At 46.5% G+C, this 17,871-nt stretch overlaps 2 protein-coding genes across 4 annotated transcripts in view; one reads left to right on the top strand and one right to left on the bottom strand.

Moving 5' to 3' along the window:
* Nucleotides 1-6,112: 6,112 nt before the first annotated feature.
* On the bottom strand, nt 6,113-16,641 carry TINCR (TINCR ubiquitin domain containing). Of its 2 annotated transcripts, XM_066984088.1 has the most exons (3): nt 16,382-16,641; nt 6,893-7,007; nt 6,113-6,246 (listed from the first exon to the last, which is right to left on the bottom strand). In XM_066984088.1, the coding sequence occupies exons 1-3, from the start codon at nt 16,639-16,641 to the stop codon at nt 6,172-6,174; spliced, it is 450 nt and encodes a 149-aa protein (XP_066840189.1). In that variant the 3' UTR covers nt 6,113-6,171. The 2 variants fall into 2 exon arrangements, 1 of the variants encoding a protein (XP_066840189.1); XR_001212564.3 differs by lacking the exon at nt 16,382-16,641 and having other exon boundaries at nt 6,197-6,246; nt 6,910-7,145.
* The window catches only part of TPM4 (tropomyosin 4), an 18,865-nt gene continuing 17,558 nt past the window's right edge, over nt 16,565-17,871 (top strand). For both annotated transcript variants that reach the window (XM_048077736.2, XM_066984085.1), the window contains exon 1: nt 16,565-16,693. In XM_048077736.2, coding sequence (XP_047933693.1) covers nt 16,595-16,693 — 99 coding nt within the window. In that variant the 5' untranslated portion in view covers nt 16,565-16,594. The remainder of the gene's footprint in view (nt 16,694-17,871) is intronic.

Below are 17,871 nucleotides of genomic sequence, written 5' to 3'. Positions count from 1 at the left end.
AGATGAGTAAGATTGCCATTTTGGATGAATAATTTTTTTAGGAAATAACACATTGCCTGGAGTAACCACTCCAGGTCAGAAAGCTTCGTACCTACCAGTTTCTTGCTTTCATTTTCTTGACCTTGATCCTCAGCTCATATATATCAGTATCTCTTTACAGAAGTCCATTGAAATACTTCCATGTATGTGAACTTCTGTAAAAGTGTGAGTTGAAGATCTGATCCAAGAGTCAGTCTATATTACATAGAAGTTTAAAAGAGATTCTTGGCAAATGAAGAAGGAAAGTAGAAGTCTTTTTGTACTCTGAAATTTCCCAGGAATAAAACAAGTGTGCAGTCAAAACTATTCAAATGACGTTTCAGGAGATCAGTCATCTATTAATGCATTTCTTTTTGAACAGACAGAGTTTGCAAATTTACTTTGGGCTTATAGGCTAACCAGTTCTATTGCCATCATGGCCAAACCTGATTTCTGACATAAGATCCAGCTCTGCATTCAAATGAGTCTCACATCCATGCTAAAATGGATATGATTCTGCTTAACAGAGATAGGGTTTAATTAGAAGAATAACTTAACAAAAATCTTACCAAGGTTGTAGTGGCTCTTGAGGCCAGGTCACATGCATATTCAAGTAAGTCAGGTATATGCCCACCGACAATCACTTGATTTCTCAGAATGCAAGATCAGATTCAAGCGTGGGGCCTCGAATCCATGCTCACACAAAGCAGTGCTGCACCCTGGGGAAAACTGGGATTTTGAAATCAATGTGACTACCTAGTAAAACCGCACAGCACAGTCCAGTCCACAGTATGTAAAGCTAAAGGTTGTAACTACAGTCTTGGACATGACTCCCCACTGCACTGTGTGAACAGTAAGTCACAATTATCCCCACTTTTAAAATTCTTGCCTAAAGAGTTTTATTCCTATAAAATCAAATAATTTCCCCTCACCCCCGTCTTCTTGTATTGGTGGAGCAGCAAATGTGTGCAATTGTGATTCTCTCTTTACTCTGTTTTTGGTGGTCCTATTAAATCCACCTCTATATAGTTTTTATTATCATGTGCAATAAGACCACTTACGGTCAGCGAGTAAAATGCAATGGTGCTGCTGAGACTCTCCAAGGAGCTTGGCAAATTGGCTTTAGCTGGTTCCTTAGGATTACATTACACTTTGCAGTCCAGTGCTGTCCATGTCTGCATATGGTGCATTCTTGCAGAGAGCTGGGATTGGGCTGGGACCCAGTTACTTCTCATTTCTGCTTTCTCTCTGCTTCCAAGTCTCCTGTGTTAACTTCACTGACATGGATAAAATAAGCCTTTGGTACATGGTAAACAGAGTTATGGAGGCTGTGAGCAATAAGTAAACTGGAGCTTTTGTTTTTGTATCAACAACACAACCATCAGGTGCATCCTGGCTGCAGGCATTTATTCCAGGTGATGCTGTAAAGAACAGAAACCAGATAGGAAGACTTTGCATGCTACACAGAATCTGCAGTGCCAGCAATGAGAAAGCTCTCACAAATTAAGTATAGCAGACCTGCAGGAATAAGCCTAAGCAAGAGTAAGCCATAATAATCACAGCTACTTGAAAGCCTCTGTTTCATTTGAGAGTCCTGAATGGCTTTATAAAATCAGGCAAGTATTTATTATAACAACTTACAGATGGGAACATAAATGCCCTGAGAGGTAGTGGCTGGCACATTCAGATGCTGGTTGAGATCCGTGTGTGCTTTGTTGCTAATGACCCAGAAAAGGGTGATTGCTCATGTCTCAGATTGAACACCTACGCATGCAAGCAGTCATAGAGAGGGGCCACTTGTGAAAATCTTGGCCAATTAACTTCCTGAAGATCCCACAGAAAAAACAGTGGAAGAGTGGGAACAAGTGTTGCAGACCAGAGTGCTCCCCTACCTCTTCTGCCCAGGAGACTGATTGCAGGTGAGTAGCAAGTCCCTTGAAAGAAGGGTGTCCAAGCAAACAGTTATCCAACTTTCAGAGAACTCTTTTACCTTGAAACATTCTCTGTAACTGTGACTACTATTTTGGGTGGTTACCAACAGGATTTGTATTTGAATAATGTATTTGAATTTGAGCGCTTTGCCCTTCCCTGAGTCCCATCGACTTAGGGCTTTGTGCATCATCGTCTTCTCTTGTTTTAGTTCAGATACATTTTCCTAATTATCCAAGAAAAAAAAAAAAAAAACACCACAGATTAAACCCTGAATGATATAAGGAGCTGGGGTAACTGATATTCAAGGGAAGGGGCTGACATGGCTGTGCTCTTCCTCGGACATTGTGCTTTTCCAGTAACTTTTATCCAGGAAGCCTAGTTTGCAGCTCAGACATTAATTAGCCTTCTCAGCTCCCCCATGAAGAGTGCCCCATCAGCAACAGGCTCTCGTGGCCAGCTGCACAGAGGCACAGAGAGGAACGGTAACTTGCCCAGAGGAACAGAGTGTGACACAATTTCCTATTAGACACATTAGGGAGGGTTACAGCTCCTTTCTGACCATCCGAACACAGCAACAGCAGAAGTATGGTGATATTTTGCTTATCTACTGAAAGGTCTCCTGTGTATTCTAGGAAATAGCTGGCCCTGACCATTGCTGGTGATGATGGGAAGATGATTTGGTGTGCTTTGGGGAAAAGAGAATAGCAACAGTCTGTTTTCACGTGAGCTCAACCGTACTACTCCATATTGTGAACAAAGAGGGACGGGAGCAAGTTTAAGTGACTCCAAAACCAAGCTCAGTACTTTAGACTCATCATTTAGATTCTGAACGTGCTACTGAGAGCAGGGGCTCATTTGTTGATGTTTGTTTGCAGGGGTTTATTTGTTTGAAAAGGCTAATCAGCTATCAGGATGCAGAGGCAATTGCTTAAATGTAAAGGGAAAGGAAGAAATTGTTCAAAGCTATTCAGATGAGGTAGCATGGTTTGTGTTTTGATGTCGGTGTGCAGCCAACTGACAAATGCTGAGCCACGGTCTGGTGTAAATCCAGATGAATTCCATTAGAATCGACAGACTTGCTTCCAATTTATTCTGATGTAACAGAGAGCATGATATTTCCATTTAGATTTACATTTGATTTGTTTCCTGTTTCCCATAATTCAGTCAGTTTCCATTGTGTACAAAAACAGCCTGCGCCAGATTTTGATCTCATTTGCATTGGATGAAAACAGTTGTTTCAAATGGAACCACACTGGATTTATAATTGCATAAATGAGAGCAGAATCTGATCTATTCTGAGTGAGAATTTCCCAGGGCGTCGCCATGTGAGAACACCCCTGCCGTGGTGAAGCGATCAGGTGCTTTGTCATCAATTTCCGTGGAGAATTTTCATCTAAATCCTGGACCGGAGCCCTGAGCTTGACAGCTGCTGCATCGCAGACCCGAGGTATAGATGCCCCTCTTTCCTTCAGAAGATGAGCTAACAAGCCAACACTGCCACCATCCCATCAGCTGGGGATGAATACCACGCTTTGGCTTAGAAGGTCAGAAACAGAAAGAGCTCAGTCTTGCCTGGCACAACTCTTCTTCAAAAGATATGTTGGCCCTGATATATTTCACTTGTCACACACATCATTTATAAGCCAGGTTCTCCATGTTGCCTTTTGCTTTCTTCCTTGAGGCCTTTCTGACTCCTCGTGTTCAGTGGCAGTTCGAAATGTTAGGAGCAATGTAATTATTCTCTGGCAGATAAGGCTGTTCTGGTGGCTACAGTGCTAGCAATAGGTTGGGTTATTACTAATAAGTAATAAGATGCTGATTCCCAGCAACGTGGGCAATCAAATGGATTTACTCCTCCCCATTGAAGCTGCTTATTTCCCTGCTAGGGGGAAAACAAGGCCATTTGGAGTCATTAATGGCAGTTGCAAAGGTTTTTCTGAGTAGATAGATGAGCTATGGTGCCATAGCTTCTCAGAGGACTTTGATCCCCACTCATCCGTCTGGCTTCACAAACTCTCATTCTTGTTCCTTGCTCTCTTCTAGAAGTCACTGTTTCAATGGGATGTGAACAATCATTACTCTCACTCCGAATCTTACAGGTACTTCACAAGCTTTGCTAAGCCTTAAAAAACTTGCCTCCTGACTACCAGCAATGACATATGAAACATGGATAGTCCACCTCGGTCCTCAAAAATGAGTTTTGCTATGAAAACATGCAGCTCAACTCTTCGTTGCCCAGGGCTTGGGGAAATGCAAAGCTGATGTGCAGTAAAAGCAGCTACACCAGCAGCATCAATAAGGCTTGGCATTTTAAACGTGCACTCTTCCATGTGCATTTGCAGGACTCCTGTGTGTTTAATTCCACAGAAACTTTAGGTTCCTCTTAATTTACAAGGCTTAGCACCAGACTTGGGAAAGATAACAATGGCAAGAACTACAGCAACACCGCCGATGACAACACACTTATTAAGACCATCCGTATTAGGAGCACATTATGTGGCAGATTGAAATTTCAGCATCTCTACGCTTCTCTCACCACGTCAGCTCAGCCCTGTGCAGAGAGACTGGAAATTACCCCATGGGTTTGGCCTGCAGTATATAAAACAGAGCCTTGGAAAAAAACAAGGCAATCATCAAATTTCCAGTGTAGGCGGCAATCTGTCTGTTAGGTTTGCACACATACACATTATCGGGGCCCGCGAGTGCCTAAAGGCAGTCTTACCCAGAGCAGCTCGGCAGCTTGTGCCTATAAAACACAAAGGCACACCAGGTTCTCCTCTGTCTAATGCTTCACAGCGAGCAGTAACTGAGCGGGACCTATCACGCGGTAACAAAGGCTGACATAAATACTTATTTGTGATTTTGTTCCCCACAGTTTTTATTCCACCGTGCAATTTGCATTACAACTGGATCCTAATTGTCCATTTTAGCAAGCAAAGAGCAATCTGATACAGATTATAATACGCAAGGTAAAGCGGCAATGTCACAAAATAAGTGCTACCAGCCAAGGACAGCCTGCTTGTCTCCCAGGGTTTTGACACTGGCTGATTAAGCAACTGGGCAATACTGCGAGGGAATATGCTTAACCAAAGCAAAAATGCCCAAAATCGTTTCATCGGGGCTTCCTGATAGCCCTGAGTATGAGGCAACGAAGTCCTGAAAACATTTTTGAGGTGATTTGATGCAACTGTCCTTGGTGAAGGAACACCAGAGGCACCATAGCATGACAGCCTGGCCTGAAGGCCCTGCAAAGCCTCGAGAACAGAGCCCATGTGAAGCACCGCTGGTCCCGTGGTGTTGCTGGAAGCCCCTGCGAGGTACTGAGGCACATCTGGCATCAGCAGCCTGTCTGAGGTAGGATGGCAGAGCGACTGCGGGGACAGAGCCCCAGAAAACAGCGTGGCCCTGCAGAGAAAGCCACGTGGCTGAAAACCAGGAGCACCTGGAAGGAGAGGAGCAGTTTCCAGGAGGGGACACCACACAGCCAGCCTCTCTCGGCTAACGGGGCACAGCTGCCTGGTGCCAGCGGCCCCTTGAAGGAAATGCAATGCAGCTGCCATCTATGTGCAAGTGCCTCTGGGGCAAGGAACACCATTATGAAGCAGCCTCAAAGGAGACATGACACAGCCTGCTTGAGACCCTGAAAGCTCAGCTGGAACAGCCACCACATTGAATTCTCCTGTATATGAAAAAACTTCTGTATTCCCAGGGCCAGCAGTGCAGACTCATTGATTAGAAGGCAGGGCAGGAAATTAAATGAGGCAGGTGAATTAAAGCCAGACTTCACAGGCTGCATCTGTTCCTCCGTTCCCTCTGGGTACAACACTGATGTAACTTTAAAAAGTAAATTTAGTGCTGAGGAAAGCTGCCAGACTGATGGCCCTGTAAGCTGAAGCACTTGATGCATCCACAACTCGGGTAGAGGAGAGGCACGGAAGAGCCGCTGAGACATGCCTCAGCCTGACCTGCCTTGCTGAAATACAGCAGCTGGGGGAGACGGCCCTGCCTGGGCTTGTCTTCTGCTCATGAGGCTCAGGAAAAAGCTGGTTGGGAAGGCCTGGCTGCAGCTGCGAGGTGGAGGTGAGTGCAGCAGCAAACAACAGTACTCGTGGTAATCCTGGCTGTGATGCCTCAACAATAGGAGGATCCCAAAGATAAACACTCCTGGCAAGAAGAAAGCCCATCCGTGGTGCAGCAGGCAAAGTTGCAAATGTCTCCATCTTACGATACGCCCAGGCTGATGTGCAAACAGGAGCTTGCACACCTTTCAGCTTTGGTCATCGGTCTTGTCCACACCTGTGTTTGCAGAGAACAAGGAAAACATCTATTTCAGAGCAGTTCTTAGTATCTTTCCTGGTATTTGGACATACAGCAGCAGCCCTGTACTCTGCAGGCTGAAGAGACTGGCTGTTTCTTATGCACCTAGATGAGCAAGAAGAGACAGGACGTCTCAAATGAGACCCATTTTTCCACCTAAGTGGCATTTAGATGATTTGAAGCCAGCCTCTGCCTGTTTGGAGACCCAACCTTCTTCTTGACCAGACTCAGGTAAACTGTAAATTATATTGTAAAAAGAGCTCACCTCTTCTGTGAGCAGCTGAACGGTGTGATCACAGCATTTAGCAAGCACTGAGGATGCCTCAAACTATGGAGTAAGGCAATGTGGGGAGGATGGGCGCTAAAAGGGGACCAAAGGGGGACCAAATGAGTTAAAAAAAAAAGTTGTCCCACTGCCTTCTCAGCCCTCCTGTCCCTGGAGGGTGGCACAGTGCTATCTGCAAAGCATTCAAAATCTCTTGAAGGGAAAGAACAACAGTCAGATAAAAAGAACAGTCAGCTCTTGTTCCTCAGAGTATAGTCTCTTTTCTTTTATATCTTGCACTGGATTATGCCATAGAGGGAAAAGAACAGAAATAACTCAAATAGCTCCAGTTAGTTTTACCTCTTTTTGTGCTGTACCTGTGGCTGTTTGCAGGTGGTTTGGTTTTTTTTCTTCTTTTTCCCATGTGATAAGATCCATCATTTGAAGGACAGCAACCCAACCAGCTCTTCTTGCTCTGAAGAAAGGCAGCAACTTACACTTAGAATAAGAGATTGTCAGGCAGATCTGAAGTGTCAATCAAAGCCTATCTCTGAAAAAAACATTAGTCCAAGCAGTTCCCCACACTACCGCAGTTAATTTACTCTTTCCAGATATTCCCCTGAGCTGCAAAAAGGCTTCCGGAGCTGACCAGAGCTGCCAGCTACAGGCATGAGGTGTTAGAGCAGATACTGGACCTAATTCTACTCAGGTCAGTTTGCCTTCTACAGAGCATAAGACTGTGATTGTCAGGTCCAGAGAAGAAAATACTGGTCCCCCAGACTTTGTGAGACAAATTGTACATTTCACTGGAAGGGAGACACTGATTTAGGACTCTGTTGCTGAGTGTGTCCCATCTTCAGTGGCACGCCTCCACTTTAATATTATTATTAACATTTAAATTATTATTTATGACTGCACCTAGGCTGCACAAGGCACTTTCCAAGCTCTCAGGAAAGTACTGGCTCTGCTCCAAGAAGCTCATTATTTCAGGACAGACGGATGCACAGAGGCGCCGCATGGTCAAGTGGCAGAAACGCTGACCCAACAGCGCCAGCACACTTTCCAGCGTGCACCCAGCTTGGTGGTTGACCTTGGAAAAGTCACATTCCTTCTTCCCATGCTTAGTCCCATCCCAACCTTTGTCCATTTCTGTTGCTTGGGCTGAAAGATCTTCAGATGTGACTAAGTTCACAGCTTTGTCTGTCCTAGAATCTCTAGTACAGGGAAGTACCTGGGGAAATACTCTTTGTTCCTAGGGGGGAAAAAAACAACTCCTGGAAAATGAGAAACTCCATTTTCTATGGCATTTCTTCAAATGTTTCTATTGGAAGAAAAGAATCAAACATTTTCTTGTTGCTAAAAAAAAATCCAGAAAGGCATGTGTTTCCGCTGAGCAACAGAGCACGCAGGTTTTATGGGGGTATTGGTAACACAGATAACAATCACTGAAATTTTCTAGGGGAAGTACTGCAGTGGTTAAAGAAACATCTATTTCATCCTGAATATAAGTTTGAACCTAAAAAGTGAGTTGTTCCATGAACAGGGGAACTGGTGAAACCCGTTCTCCTGACTTATGTTTTACAACTGCTTTTTATTTCTTCCTTTCTTGATGCTCCCAATATCCCCAGGGCACCCTTATCCCCTTCAGACCTCCCCAGCAAAGCCCTTAGCTCTTCTGAGAGCTTCCTGCTTTGCCAGCAAGGAGCAGCAGGTGCAGTAGCTGGTTGGAAGTCAGGCAGGTACTGATTGACCAGCTGGTATGTCTCTCTTATATCATGCTGCTGGTTTTTGTTTGTTTGTTTACAAAAATTGCAGGAATCTAGGGTCTGTGAGACCTCTCCTCCATCGAACTGGATTGAATCAGGTCAGCTGGTTCAGAAGTTATTGGAGTGGGGCAACTGGCACACAGTGGGATGAGCAGCACAAGGAGGCTCATTGCTCTCTAAACCCTGGCTCAAAAATATGGCAGTTTTGGTGTAACAGTGGGGCCCTAACGTCAGGTAAGGTGGTCACTGTAAGAGCAGCGAGCCAGTCTCTGTCCTTTGGATATATAAAGGCTCCAGGACTGTCTCTAGTGCACTTACCACTTCTTTGCTGTATAGAGCCTTCAACCTGGAAATCAGGGCCCCGCCTCATAGGAACTGTTCAGAAGCACAGTCAATCCCTAACCTGAGTCACTTAAAGCTGGATGGATAGAGTGGGAGAGAGGGAAGGAGAAATTATCTCGGAGTTGCACATAGGGGAAAAAAGAAAGGCCAAGACCAGCAACTTACTGAGGAATCCTGTGAGCAGGTTAGAGGGAGGCTCAGATGTCCAGTGTCCCCATCTAGGGCCCTAAGCAAAGCCCACCTCAGCTTCTTCTTGCTTCATCGCCTGGGCAGAATTCACCCTTTCCTGGGCATTTCGCTCTGATTCACTGCCCCCAGGAGCTGAGTCAGTCTTACCCACGCTTCTCCTTTGGCAGCTCAGACCACATGGTGAGCTGGTGAGGAAACGTTATTTGTAGTTTGTTTGGGTTAATTATTCGTGAGCACTGTGCTGAAAACACTTGGAGCTGCTTTCTGAACAGTCCTGGAGCTGGCGTGCAGGGAGGGACTTACCAAACGCCTGTGGCTGGGCTGCCTTTCCACGGCCAAGCTCTCTTCCATCTGCTTCCTTTCAGCCCTTGTCACGCTCCCCGTTTCTCATGGCTTTGGCTGTGCTCTTTGGCATTATCTGAATAAGAAAGAGGCAAGTACTTGGAGCATTGTAGACATGCAATCAAAAATGGCATTTGACCAAGGAGGCACTGACCCAGGCGTGAGGAGAATATAAACCTGATCCTCTGACTGTTTTGTTTTTCCATTCACACTAAGCCACTTCCAGGTTTTCACACCTGCTTTTCCTTCTGCAGGAGATGCCTTCACCCTTGCTTCTGACAATCTGCAACTGCCTGGAAGTCTTTTTCCCATAAGCAAGGCTCTGCTTACTTAGTGCGTGATCCTGAGAATCCATTTTTCATCTCAGAACAGGGCAGCCTGTAGCTTTAGGAGCACTCTAAGGATGTTTACAGTGAGACAGCTTGAATTTCTCTAGGCATGCTCACCCCCATACGTTAGCACTAAACAGTGGTTTTCAGCCTTTCTGGGGTTATGGTTCCATAAACATTTTCTGACAGGGGTACAGACCCTGCATAGAATACTTAAACTTGGCAAAATTAGGATTACTTTCGTAGTTACTCTTCTGAAGACCCTTAAAAATTATGCAGGACTACCCCCGGTGTCTTCAGAACAGAGGCTGAAGCTCTTGAAAGTATCTAGGGGTACCTCTTCAGGGCCAGCATCTGCTTAGAGAGCTCATTATCATGGCTTGGACGGCAACCAAGATGCTGCTCATGGCCCGTAGGCAGCAGCTCTACCAGGCAGCCACCCCACCCAGCCGAGCCAGTAAGTGCAGGGCTGAGTCTCTTGACTCCTGTGAATTGCTCTTTCCAATTATGCAGACGAGAAACCGAGCTTGTGCTGCAAACGTTTAATCGGGAATTAGAGAAGTTCGAAGTTTATGTGGGGTGGGGGTTTTTTGTTGGGTCCTAGCAAAGGACACTATGATTCTGCTTTGGCTGACAACAGCTGCTGGCTGGGTTTTCTGCAAATGCCAAAACAAGATTTGTATTCCAGCGCTCAGTTATTCACCTGAAATTTCAGGGAACTGTAATAGCCTAGGATTTGCTGAGAGCCCACCCTGTAGCACATATGCCCCATAAAACACCAGGACACAGGAGAGAGGATTTATCCCAACTGGGTAAAATCCTCATCTGGTATAAATCAGCACAGCTACAGAGAAGTCCAGGAAGCTGTGCCATATCACACCAGAAAAGAGCCTGGTTTAGAACATACTTTCAATTCATTAATTCTTTGCCTAGAGCCAAGATAGATGCCCCCTGCCACCATGGGATGCGTGTTAGTTCAGTTTCATCTACTGAAATCTCATGCAACTGCACAGGGAAAGAATTCTGACCCTATGGACTGTGTTCTCTGCTGATGCAACCCTCAGCTTTTGTTAAATGAGCTTCTTGGGCTGAACAATAGGTAACTGAGCTAAATAAAGGTGTTGTTTTCTGGCCTGCGCTATACTAGGGGTTACCAGAGGTGACTGCGCTGGTCCTTTCAGAATTTAAACATTGATTTCAAGGCGTTTACACCAGCAGAGAGCTTGGCCCATTAGTAATACACATAAATATTACTTTTAGCCACAGAGATGGAGAAGTCAGTCCCCCACCTGGCTGTTGCCTAAGTAACGCATCTCCAGGAGGATATTTTTTAAGCCAGTGTTATTTATCTAGTAGATGGAAGCAGGCCTGTTAAGGCGTACCAGGTCAACATATGTCTAAGCATGTGCCGAAGAACTTAATTGGTTCTCCCTGAGAAGAGAGACTCCCAGTGCTATTTAAAGGATCGTTATCCTACTGCGAGATGCCTTGGAGCCTGCTGCTAGGTCTAAGCTTAACAGGGCAAGTCCAGAGTAGCTGTACGGGAGTGGAAAGTCTCCCCTCCATGCTGAGGAGCAATTGCTGAGCAACCCCAGGAGCTGGGAGGTCAGTGCAAGGAGCAGGCATCAAAAGATCACACTGAAGCTCAGCGTAAGGGGCTTAATTCATGCTTGGCTGTAATGTTGGCTTTCTGTACAGGGTCAAACTGTGTAGGCCCCATTTTTTTTCTGATTTCTCTTTATAGAGATTTGGCAACACCTGTGGTCGCTGGTGACTGCTTCCCAGGCGATTCCAGTGAGAGTGAGCAGGGGTGACAGGACGGTGGAGTAATAGAAGCCTGGAGGGAGCCACTGGTGAGTATCTATGGAAAACATTGATCCTTATGTCATCATCGGAGTCAAACATGGAAGCGGTTTCTTAGCATCAGCTAAACTGGACCTTATGGAAGTGGCTCAGTCACGGTTTTCATGCCAAGCTATAATTTACGAGTCCAAAAATCAGAGATCATAAACTGGACGGCAACAAGGGAATTAGCCAGGTTCCCCAAAGATGGATGATTTTGCTATTCTGCCAGGAGGTGGCTCCTTTAGTGGGTGGACCTTTCGTAAATGAGGCTGAGCAGCCTCTGAGTGATAAAGCAGGGTCCCAGGCATATTAAAGCGTGTGTAAGCACTGACGCTAGGGACACTGAGGCTGCATTGCAGAAGAGGGGGAATCCTGGATATGCTTATCTTGACCTAAGAGTGGCTTATATACCACCTAGCACCTCTGTCTGCTCTTTGAGCTGTCAGAAGTTATTCCTAGATGAGTTGTTATGGTAACTGAGCTAATGCCCCGAGATAGATGTTTTCAGGTGGCTCCAGGCCAAAAAATCAACACCAAGAGATTCCAGATAATAGACTTCTACTAAATTCAGTGCTGGCATCTACTTTATTTAACCTATTCACCAATGACTTACTGAACTCCATTCTCCACGCAAGCCATATGTGATGACAATAGCTGCTTGACCTCAATGAACCTTGTCTTTCAAAAGACTGAGGGGATCCTGTGTGCTCTGGCTGGGTCTATGCCAGTAAAATAAATGTGCCTGGGACTTTCCTCTGCACTGAGAAGACAGCTGGCACAGAATGGCCGTTGTTTTCATAACAAATTCTTACCCTCCAAACCTGTGTGGTCACAACCAGACAGACCATAAAGAAGAGTCTTTGACCCATGCTAGCGCTTGAAATGCATCTGGACTGGACCAAGCTGCAGAGCAATACTCCAGCAGTGTAACAGAGAGCAGTCCTGGCACTGGTTAATTTATTAGTACAGACCTTGTCTGACTGACTGCAGTCACCTGTAAGAAAGGAGCCTGAAACCAGGCGTGAAGGCCCTGTCAATGTGCTTGTGCTCGTACCATGTCCAGAGCCAGCTGGAGCTGTGCGTCCTTAGGAACAGTCGGTGACAGGCACACAGAACGTCAAGGAGTCGCTCTGGATCACCCATTTCTATCCTCCATTTGAAATAGCTCATGAGGTCACAGAGAGAAAAGCTCCCATGGGTTAAGCGGTGGATTTGCCCCTCCAAGATACCTCACATCTAACATGGAAATTAGCAGCAGGGGGCAGCTGATGCCCTGTGGCCGCCATCCAGCCCTGCTGCTGAGTGCACCACGGAAGGCCTCTTCGGGCAGCGCTCCACAGCCTGCAGCCGGCGGAGAGCACTCGGGCAGCTCCGACAAACTTCAGGAAGAGCCGTGCCACTTTCAGAAACTCCCACATCACCACCAGACCAGCTGAGCAGCTACCTGGCTCTGGGGCCCTGCGCCTGCCGCCTCCGGAGCGAGCCAAACAGGTTCTGCCATGGCGTGGTCCGCAGTGCCAGCACTGATCACGCCTCGGGCATTTGGGACAGCCTGCTGCATGCCCTCGTGGATGCTGTTGCATCTCTGCTGGGTGGCTGCTTTTTTTCATGCCGAGTCTCCCTGGCGGTCTCCTTGCTTTGGACACCAGTAGCTCAAACACCACGAGGCCCGAGGCCTCTGAGCTGGGGGGATTCTACCTCAGCTTTCTCTTTGGCATTTCAAGTCTTGTTTTGCCCACTTGTGAGCTGTGTTATTGTAATATGCAGCTCTCTAGGGCAGAAGCTGTTTTTCCGCATGTTCTTTGCTAGGCTTCCACTGCAACAGGATTGCAATCTTAATCAGTGCAGCAGTAATGTGATTAACAAGCTTCTGCACAAGTGGGAATTGCAGCCTCGGTGGATGTGATTTTCCCAGTTCTGGCCTGCCTGGGTGTTTTCCCAGGATGAGAGGTCATGTTGACTGAACTCCAAAATGGCTTGCCCGAACTTTTGAACACTGAGGTCCAAATAAATTTTCAGCATTAGCTGGTATGCTGATCCCTTTCCTGCCAAGCTGCAGCCTTAAGTGATTTTTTATGGCTAAGATATAAACCCCAGAAAACACGAGCAAGAAGTGGAAATGCTGACTTGGCCGTTGCTAAATGCCAATTATCTACAAAGGCATTAAGGGTGGGGGGTTGAAAAATAGGGTCATTTTCATGTTTTCTCTGGTTCAAAGTAAACTGTCCCGTGAGCCCCTTATAGGAACACATAGCATACAGAGTGACCATTAATATTTATAGGCACGACACTGAGATGCAGACCTTGGCAATCAGAGCAACTCCACTTTTGGAATTAATATAGCTCTGCTTGGCTGGCCTCTCAGTGCAAAATACTAAGTAGGGACACCAAGTTTTTCAGGGAGAAGTTAAGAAGCAGATGATGACCTTCGATGGCGAGGGTCCATACTTCACTGAGTCTGTGAAATAATAAAGCCAGCTCTTAAAACCTTGGGGCTGCTGGCCAAACCCAACACCAGGTTCTTTGTTCCTCTCTGCTCTTGTGGCTCTTAGTCCCAACGCTGCATAGGCTACTCTTGTCTTATTCCCTAAGGTTTCCCACCATTGACCAGCTGATAAAGACCAGCATATCTCCACAGATGCTACTGGAGCAACGTAGAATAGATCATTGAATGGTTTGTGTTGGCAGGAACCTTTAAAGATTTAGTTCCAGCTCCCCTGCCATAGACCCGGACACCTCCCACTAGACCAGGTTGCCCAAAGCCCCATCCAGCCTGGCCTTTTAATGCTTCCAGGAATGGGGCATCCACAACTTCTCTGGACAACCTGTTCCATCGCCTCAGCACTCTCGTGGTAAAGAATTTCTGTCTTTTCTCTAATCCAAATCTACCCTGTTTTAGTTTGAAACCATTACCCTTTGTCCCGTTGCTACAGGCCCTAGTAAAAAGTCTCTCCCCACCTTTCTTAATAAGCCCCCTTTATGTATTGAAAGATTGAAATGTGGTCTCCCTGGAGCCTTCTCTTTTCTAGGCTAGGTTAGCCAGTGTGGTTTTATAATACCTAAAGGTCTGGCCCAGTAATCTTAAGCCTCAAAATGGTGCTGTAGTCTCAGTTGCGATGCAGCACCTGCCTTCTCCCAACTTGTATTTCCAAACTCCGACTTTAACTGATAGAGAGAGCCCTCTAAACCTGTCCTCTGTATGCTGAGGATCTGGCAAGGTGCTGAGTCACGGAGGCTGCACTGAGCCCAGGACTACGTACTGAGCAGGTGGTGACTGCTGCCAAGGCACACACACGAGCACGTCTCAGAAATACCGAATGGGGGGTCATGCTGCAATAACAGCCCCGTCATCCCCGCGAGCCTTTAGAGAAATGTATCCCCAGTACCTGGGCATTTACCACTCGTGCCACACAAAATAGTTTGGAATTGTCTGAGGTTGTCATAACCCACTAACCCTCCATGCCCAATAAATCAAGGAGAGATGTGACTTCAGGGAGAGACCGTCTACCCACCACAGTGCTCCCAGCCCTGGGAAAAGGGATCAGAGAATACACAAAGGTGCTTGTTTGGGAGCTGGGAGGGTTTTGATTAAATTCAAGACAAAAACATTATAAATCCTGCTCCCTTTTTCATATACTCACAGAAATTGAGCCTGAACGTTAAACAAGAGGCTTTAAATTCTCAGAAATGGCTAGCAGCTTCAAACATGTACCCAGAACTCAGCACACTGGGGTCAGGATCTCCTGGTGATTCTTGCATTGCTGCAGTTACAGCCCTGCTTTTGCAGCACATGGGAAGGCCCACAGCACATTTTTGAGCACCAATATGTGCGCTCCATCAACCGAGCCCCTCTGAATCCTTTTCTACAACAACAAATATAAATGCTCCTGCTGTTAAAAACAAGGTGAAAAGGAGGAGCTGTGTGAAGTTAATCAGAGAGTTGAAATGAGATGCTGGAGAAAGGGGCCATGGGTGACTTGAGGTTTGCAGTTAGCTGAGCGATGTGAAATCTCTTGTGTCTGGCTGAGCTCTGAAAGGAAATGCTTTATTAAATCTTCTTTGTGTGAGATTTCAAGCTGCCTCTGGACTGGAAAATAGGACCATTCCAGTATATGGCATCTAATCAGAACTGAAGTCTTTAGTGCAGGTTTTTCTGCAGAGCAAACTCTGATCAGCACAGATGCATAACTCAGATGGCTCAGGATTCAGAAAACTGAATTAGACACCGTACACCTGTGCTCTGCCGTGCCTCTCTTCTACCCAGTACCCCCGAAATGCTTCACAGAATGAATCGTGCTGACAGCAACAAGCCAGGTATTAGCAAAGATGGTGCAACTGGGCATAAAATCACCCCACTGAGCCCAGACTGGCCAGAGGGGCTGAGGTCCATTATGTCAAATTGCATTCCCACTGGAACGTAGGAGTTGCCCTTATTGAAAAGATTCACTGAATCTCCTTTATGCTGCCTGTCTTGGAAACCTCTCGCATCACTGCTTTGTGCCAAGATCTGGCCACATTTAGGGAAGTCGCCGCCTCTCACCATCTCTGTCCAGCACTCACCAAGCTTTGCTGCTAGCAGGCAGCTCACTTCTCTTGCCTGTCAAAACAGGGCTGCGCCACCCCCAAACACTTGCCGAAACTAACTACTAAAAAGAAATGGCGAGAGCCAGGCATGACAGCAAAAGACGAAGAGAAGGGATAGGCTCCCACAGCACTCCCCTGGGTCGCACAAGCTCCCATTTGCACGTCTTCTCTCTCCCTCTGGCCATGTTGTCAGGAAAGTGAGACCTGATCGGAGACAGGAGTGGCAATATCAACCAGATTTCCTCCCCCTCCTCTTTCTCTCTTATTTCGCAGTGCTGCATATCTGGGGTTGAAGAGACTTAAATCTCAATCTGCCTGCTGGAAATTGCAGGGTTTCAGCTCCTGATCTGCTTTCTGCAAACCCCAACAGGAAAGTGTCCCAAAGGGCTGAGATACACAGAGTGTTCCCCTTCCCTTGCACCACCCCCGCTGCAGATGAGCTCCTTGCCTACCTTTTATTGCTGACGAGAAGCAGGACAGAACCATTCTGGATATTGGCTTCTTTGAGAGTCTCGTGTTCTTCGAGCTGCCTGGAGTTGTAATAAAATGTCTTCTTCCAGGAGGTGACGCCCTCCCGCACCAAGTGAGCCCGCAGGTCCATCACCGTGTCTCTGGGTTTGACGGTCAGTGGCATCATCAGGTCCTCATCGGCCAGGTGCACCTTGATGTGGTACCTCTTCCAGCGAGAAAGACTCCTTCGCAGCGTGTCCATCCTCTCCAGCTCTCCGGGGACAGTGTGGCGGAGAGGAGCATCCAGCTGGGAGGTAGGTAAGGCAGGGATGTGGCTCTGAAGAGGCTGTCTGCCGTGAACAACTTAAAATGTCCTGCCAAACCTGTTCCTCCCAGTTGCTAAGCTGCATGCTTCACATTCCAGGGAAGAGCTCACCTGGCTCCAAGAGCCTGCTGGCTGGGAAATGTCTCCATGAATCATTTCCACACACCCCTAAATCCCTTAATAATTACTGCGTCCTCACAAAGTGCTCTTCATTCCAATGGCTTTCACAGGACTTTAAAGATGGATCTCCACAGCCATTTGAAATGTGGGTGCCTTTGAAAAATGAATGGGTTTAGCAACCTCATGTCTCCTGCTCTAAAAAGCTGCCAGCTGTGGGATAGCTCAGTTCAAAAAGTAGACATTGAGAAACCTCACAGCTATTTAACATGGCCATTTTAATGAAGAACAGAAAAATATTCTGCATAGAGAAAACTTCCTCATGGGGGAGAGCCAGAACATCCTGAAGGAGACTCAGAGCCGGTGTGAACACCCCTCATTAGTGCACTGCAGTTTCATGTTAGGAGATCTGTACAGTTATTGTAGGAGAACAGGCTGGGACCCTCCGAAAGGGCATTCATTCATTGCTCCTCATACCATCACGTATCTAATACTGACTCACACACTCCTCGGCAGTTCATCATCTTGATTTCCTCCTCCTTGAAGATCCATGCCTAATTGAAGTATTGGTCGTATCCTGCTCTAACACGTGAGCAGAGATAGCATCACAGGGCTGCAGGCACATGCGAAAAGGTGACAAGAGAGGCCTCAGAATACCAAGAGGAGCAAGTGATGCTCTGGTAAATACAGTGACACCTCCAAAAGGAAGGAAGCAATGCCAGCTGCGGGAGCTGGCTGTAACTGAACGATCCTGCAAGGCAAAATCTGACAGTCACAAGATGGTACTTCAGAGCAAACATCATCAAGATAAGGAAGTCATTTTTTTTTTCTCGAAAAGATCAAGTCACCCTCTTATCTTGCAGGTAGTTTCCTGCAGCCCGTATTACCGGAATTAATTCCCTTATCCATTCTTCTCAACACACACCAGTATTTCTAGACCAAAGTACTGCAATATAGTTGCCCTCAGAGTGTGCTCTTCACTAAAAAGGGGCTGCTCTTGCCTATTAGATAATGAAACAAATTGACAGATTTTCAGATATGGCAGCAGTC

Source organism: Anser cygnoides, chromosome 27 (genome assembly GCF_040182565.1).
Source record: "Anser cygnoides isolate HZ-2024a breed goose chromosome 27, Taihu_goose_T2T_genome, whole genome shotgun sequence".
NCBI lineage: Eukaryota > Metazoa > Chordata > Aves > Anseriformes > Anatidae > Anser > Anser cygnoides.
Note: the sequence above shows the minus strand (reverse complement) of the source record. Positions and strands in the feature narration are given on the sequence as shown.

What these genes read in the sequence shown, in the direction of transcription:
- TINCR (XM_066984088.1), bottom strand. Translation starts at nt 16,641, where the DNA reads ATGGACACGCTGCGAAGGAGTCTTTCTCGCTGGAAGAGGTACCACATC. An exon ending in CTTCTCGTCAGCAATAAAAG is followed by an intron (nt 7,008 to 16,381) that starts GTAGGCAAGGAG and finishes GCCTTTCTTCAG; the next exon opens with AGCAAGAAGAGCTGGTTGGG. An exon ending in CAGGTACAGCACAAAAAGAG is followed by an intron (nt 6,247 to 6,892) that starts GTAAAACTAACT and finishes CTGCAAACACAG; the next exon opens with GTGTGGACAAGACCGATGAC.